At 60.6% G+C, this 5,670-nt stretch overlaps 1 protein-coding gene across 1 annotated transcript in view; it reads right to left on the bottom strand.

Moving 5' to 3' along the window:
- Nucleotides 1-5,668, bottom strand: part of LOC104983729 (serine protease HTRA3-like) — a gene marked incomplete at its 5' end in the record, with an annotated part of 16,470 nt that extends 10,802 nt beyond the window's left edge. The window contains one exon of the mRNA XM_010833253.1: nt 5,446-5,668. Within this exon, the coding sequence (XP_010831555.1) occupies nt 5,446-5,668 (223 nt within the window). The remainder of the gene's footprint in view (nt 1-5,445) is intronic.
- Nucleotides 5,669-5,670: the final 2 nt, after the last annotated feature.

The raw sequence follows: 5,670 nt of genomic DNA, 5'->3' as shown, positions 1-5,670 counted from the left end.
GTCTCTCATTTCCTGAAGATGGGTCACCCTCACAGCTCCTCCCGCCTATGCTTAGCATTTCCTGCTATCCTCCTGCACAGGCTCTGTTTGCAACGGGCATCTCCACGGCTGTTTAGATGCCACCTCCTCCAGGAAGCTCTCCCTGACTGCTCCCTCTCCCCAACCCAGAGATGTGTTCTCCCTCCCCCGAGTCCCACCCCTTTGTCCTCTGTCCCTCACGGCACAGATGACCAGGGATTTCACAGGGACTCGGCTGGTGGTGGAGGTAGAGGGGGACATGAAGCAGAGCCCAGGATGTACTGAGCCGGTGGGCTGCACGGGGAGTCCTGCTTGGTCCCCAAAGGCAAGTGGGGGTCCCGTGTGGAGGTGCATGGGAAGGGGACAGGCCCGGGGAAGGCAGGACCAGACCGGGTTCTGTGGGATCCCAGCGTACCTCCAGACCAGCTGTAGGGAGCGCGAGGCGGCGAGGTGAGAGTGCCGTCCAGGCCAAGCCCTGGCCGGGAAAGGACGGTGGCACAGCAGTCCAGGCCCTAAGCTCCTCTTGGCCGGACCCCTGGCTCCTCACAGGTCCTCAGGAGCTGCCAGAGGCTGCAACTCAGCCCCTGGTGCGGGCGGCGGGAGGGGAGAGGTGGGGGCCCTGGTGAATCCTGAGTGCAGGGCCCGGGAAGCCGCTAAGGGGAGAGGTGGGGGCCTGGGTGAGGCCTGAGTGCGGGGCCCGGGAAGCTGCTAAGGGGATTAAACCCTGAAAGTCAACAAAGCTCTTAAATAAACAGAGCCCAGAGTCTCCACGGGCACCTGCTCTGGGGCTGAACAATAAAAGCCGATGATTAAATGCCACGTTGTGAATTGCCCTCCAGGATTCTTGCTGGGAAAATCCCAGGGACAGAGTCCGAAGACGGCCGAAGCGACTGAAAATGAATGAACTGCCCTGGGGCTTGAAATTCTGACTTAACTGAATACTTGCAGGCCTCCTGGTCTGCAGCTGTGGGCAGAGGCTGCGAAAAGGGACCCCTCTGCTTCACGCAGACGCAGCTCTCTGGCCTTTACTCTCCCCTTGATGGATACTCATCCCCAACACGTAGCATCTACCTCGCACAGACATGGGAAAAGCTCCCGGGGTAGGCAGTGAGCCCACCATCACTGGTATGCGAGGGGGTATGCGAGGAGGGACACCCACCACGTGGGCCGGCCTTTCATTCCAGTGGCACCAACTGAGCTCAGCTGCTGGACCAGGCCTGCAGAGAACAAACAGATCAGACGTCCGTCCTGTGAGGCTCAGAGCCTGGTGAAGCTGAAAATAAGTCATTGAGTCAGAGAAGAAATGAGAGGTGGTTCAGAGGAGTCCCCACGGTGCGCCCATGAGGCTGAGGCAAGGGACTACCCAGGCAGTCAGGGAGGGCAGCTCGTCTAGGCCAAGGCAAGTTGAGGACTCGGTCCCACGAAGGTGAGGGAACAATTTGGTGCAATGGAGACCACACATGCAAAGACCCTGAGGTGGAAAGGAGACCGGTGTGGCTGGAGCAGGGGAGGAGCCGGTGCTGGAGGGGTGGGCAGGGCCAGGCGGCACAGGGGTCTGGGGCTCAGGGTCGGTGTTGGGGAACACCCGTGATGGGCAGCACGGACTTATCACGGTCACCCTGGCCGCCGTGTGAAGAAGTGACCGAAGGGAGGATGAGGGAGGTGGAGAAGGTCCACGGAGGCCAGTGTGGCTGGAGGGACCCTGGGGGTAACATCTCAAGGTCAAGCTGAGGACCCTCCTGCAGACAGGGAGTGAGGAATGCGGGGAAGTATGGGGTCAAAGCGTGACGCAGCCTTCTGACCTAAACTCCCCTGGGGTGGTCCTGTCGGTTGAGGGTAAGGGCCAGCTGAGACACAGGATTCCGGCTCAGGGAAGGAGGGGGGCTGGAGACAGGACCCTGGGTGCATCCGAAGGCAAGTGACGGTGGAGCCAGCAGGACTCACGTCCAGGGGGAATATGCTGGAGACAGTAGCCCCTTACCTGCCTCTACATGTGGACATCACCCGGTGATTTCTGACCAGGCTCTGGGAAGGCCTGGGGTTGGGGAGCGGGTAACGCCGCCAGGGATGCTCTATAGAGGTTGAGCCTATTGGCGCTGGAGACCCAGGCCTGATCCTGACCCCAGACCTCAGAGGTCCACCGCCCTGCCTGAAGAAGAGCACCAGCCGGAGCCGGGCCAGGCCTGCTTCTGTCATTTCCCAGCTGAGTGACCTCAGCCCCATCACTTGGCCCTTCCCTGACTCCATGAGCACATCTCGGGTGCATGAGTAAGGAACAGATTCGCCAAGTGAGACATCGCCGGTCGGAGCCCGAGACCGGCTCCAGTCCCACAGGGGCTGGACTCTGCCCCTGCCGCCTCACGGGAAGCAGGATGTCTGAGGTCCCTGCGCCCGGGCGCCGGGAGCAAGGGCGGGCCGCGCACGGACCATGCTGTGCAAGGTGCCCATCAGAGGCTGGGCCCATGTGGCCCCGCCCACCGAGGCCACCCGCCCACCGAGGCCGCCCCTCCCCACCCTCCAATGGCCTCAGCCCCTCTGGGTGCCCCCTGGCCCTGGGGGCTCTGACAGGGCTTGCGGTCTGCGCACCTGCCCGGTGCGGCCGGTCCCTCTGCCTCTGCCCGGCTCCCAGCTCCCTGCGTCCTCCCTATCCATCTGTCCAGAGAGCCCGGGTCACCTCTCGCCGCTCAGCACTGGAGCTCTGCCTGTGGGGAGCCTCCCAGGCCTCGCCAGGTGATGGAAAGGGTGTGGGAGGCGTCAGAAGTGTTATCATAACACACAAAGTAACCGACCGTCTGGGCACCGCTCGTTAGAGGCACGTGTGTGCGAGCTGTAGCTCATTACTCTCTGCACCAATTCACCGAAACTGAGCAATCGCCCCACTTGACAGATGAGGAAACTGAGGACCGGGGCCTCGAGGGCAGCACCGCGTTCGTAGGAGGGACAGGGCCAGCCCCAGCTGCAGGCCTCCCACTCAGCCCGAGCCCTCTGCATCTGCCTGTGGCCACCACGCTACCGTTCTCTGCTCAGCCTCCCGTGTCTCCCCCACCATCTGTTTCTCCAGGCCCAGCCGGGCTCTGCCTCATCGCAGGGGCCTTGTTACCAGCCCACGGCCAGCAGGACACACAGAGCAGGGGCTTCGCAAGCCGGGCCTCCATCAGCCAAGAAGAAAGGTTTCATGACGCCCCTGGTGGCCCAGGGGCTAAGACTCTGTGCTCCCAATGCGGGGGCCGGGGTTCAACCCCTGGTCGGGGAACTAGGTCCCATTTGCTACAACTAAGAGTTCATCAACCACAACTAAAGATCCCCTGGGCCTCAACTAGGACACGGCGCAGCCAAGTAAATGAACATTAAAAAAGAAAACAACGTTCAATAGTTACTAGAGAAAATAAAGGCTTCAAAATGCCTAGACCACCTCCAACCCACTCCAGCCCCTGGCGCCCTGGAGCCTGACTCTAAGAGCGTCCACTACTTGGGAGAGTTGGCTCTGGGGAGCCCACCCTGAGCCCTCTGCCTGTCTGACCTGCCAGCACGGCCTGAGATGGGCCCGCTGGCTCTGAGCCCCAAGGCAGAGGGCGTAGTGGGCACGCAGTAAATGATAACGTTCACCCCCGTGACACTGAGTGGCCCCACATCCCCAGTCTCCCAGGCACAATCCAAGCACAAGCCTGACCACATCACCCTCACTTCTCTTAAAACCCTTCGAAGGCTGTCCCATATAATCATGGCTAATCCCACATAATGCTTCCCAAACCAGGCTCCCTGGAACCCCAGCGTGCCAGGGCGAGGTCCCGTGCATTCTCCCAGGAAGGAGCTCTTTGTTTGGGAAACCCTGGGTTTTTATCATTTTGATTTTTTTTTTTACCTTGTTGCAGGCTTTCTCAGGAGCTCTGATAGACTCAAGCTGAGTGTGACTCCCCACTGCAGGGCTGGAGTTTACTTTCTAGAATGTTTGGGCCCCAGGACACTTGTTTTCAGAATCCCAAACCCGATTTGGGAAGCCCGGCCTACAGGGTGAAATCTAAGGTACAACGTTTATGGGACATGCATGGTCCTGTCCCTGCCAAGCTGTCCAGCCTTGGGTGTCACACACATGCACACACGCATATGCGTGCACACACACACACACGCACACCCACACGCACACGCGTGCACACACACAAGTGCACGCGCACACGCATGTGCATGCACACACACGCACACACGTGCACACACACATCCCCCTGCACACCAGCTGCTCCAGGCTGTGTGTTCTCCCCGACCTGACTCACCACACATGGTGAGGTCTCCATGCAGCGGTTCACACTGCCTTCTCCTCCCAGGAGAGCTAGCCCTTCAGCCATCCCAGGCTCCCTGGCCCCCAGGTGGCCCTGTGCCCCACGGAGGAGCCCGTCCTGGGCGTCAGCATCTCCCCAGCTGCGGGCTGAAGACAACCACGGAGCCTGATTCCTTTCGGTTGCTGTGAACTCAGCGCAGGGTGCTGTGCTCAGAGCGCCTGGGAACCAACGTGGGAGCCTGCCTTCCCAAGAGATGCCCCAGATGAACACAGGCACAGCAGGGTTTTCCAGCATTTTCATTCACAGGCTCAGCCTGTGTGGCAAGAAGCCACCTGGAGCCAACCCCAGGTTAGGGGGGCTACTCTAAGGTTAGGCTTCTCCAGTGGCTCAACGGTAAAGAGCTGGTCTGCCAAGGCAAGAGATGAGAGATGTGGCTTCCATCCCAGGGTGGGGAAGACCCCCTGGAGAAGGGCATGGCAACCCACTCCAGAATTCTTGCCTGGAGAATCCCATGGACAGAGGAGCCTGGCGGGCTACAGTCCATGGGGTCACAAAGACACAACTGAATGACTTACACACGCACGCACACATGCTCTAAGCTTTGATGGGACTGAGAGATTTCTTACCCCACGGCCTGTCCACACAGAGCCCCCACACACAGTCCAGAGACCCCACATGCTGGCTCACCATTCCTAAACGACCTTCCAGAGAGGCATTTTAAATGCGGTACAAAAAACAAAAACAAAAACCCACTACATGTGGCTCAACTGCTGTCGTTTGAATATCCAGGCATTGAAGGCCAGGAAAGTGCTTTGCATCCAACACCCAGGCAGGGCAGGGATATGGGGACCAGGGGAAACGAGACACAAGGTGGGTACATTTTAATGAGGCTGGAGAAATGCTGGGCGGACCAGGCCCCTTGGGGTGGTCAGAAAGCCCCTGGTCTCACCACCGGTGGGCTACTTCTGCGACCTTGGGGGCAGCACTTTACTTGAAGACCAGAAGCCTGGTTAGAGATCTCTAAAAGAAATCGCCACTTGTTCCCTGGGGAGCACTCCGCCCTGGCTCTGAGCCCCGTTTCCGAGGAGACGCTTCTTCATCCCTCCCACCCCCGCCAGCAATGCTGGCGCTCCCTCCCCGGCCGAGCGCTTACCCGATGGGCAGGCGCCCTTCTGCAGCTGGCGCACGGGCGTCCCAGAGAGCTGCAGCGCGCGGCGGCTGGCCGCCTGCAGCGCGCACACGTTGGCGTAGGTGTGCCCGTCGGTGCCACACACAGCGTTCGCCCAGCGGCAGCGACACAGCCCGCGCACACACTCCAAGCTCTCCCCGCACGGCGAGTCGACGGGGCGGCCGCACGGCTCGCCCTCGGTGGCGGCGC

This window comes from Bison bison, unplaced genomic scaffold (genome assembly GCF_000754665.1).
Source record: "Bison bison bison isolate TAMUID 2011002044 unplaced genomic scaffold, Bison_UMD1.0 scf7180017845290, whole genome shotgun sequence".
Lineage (NCBI taxonomy): Eukaryota > Metazoa > Chordata > Mammalia > Artiodactyla > Bovidae > Bison > Bison bison.
Note: the sequence above shows the minus strand (reverse complement) of the source record. Positions and strands in the feature narration are given on the sequence as shown.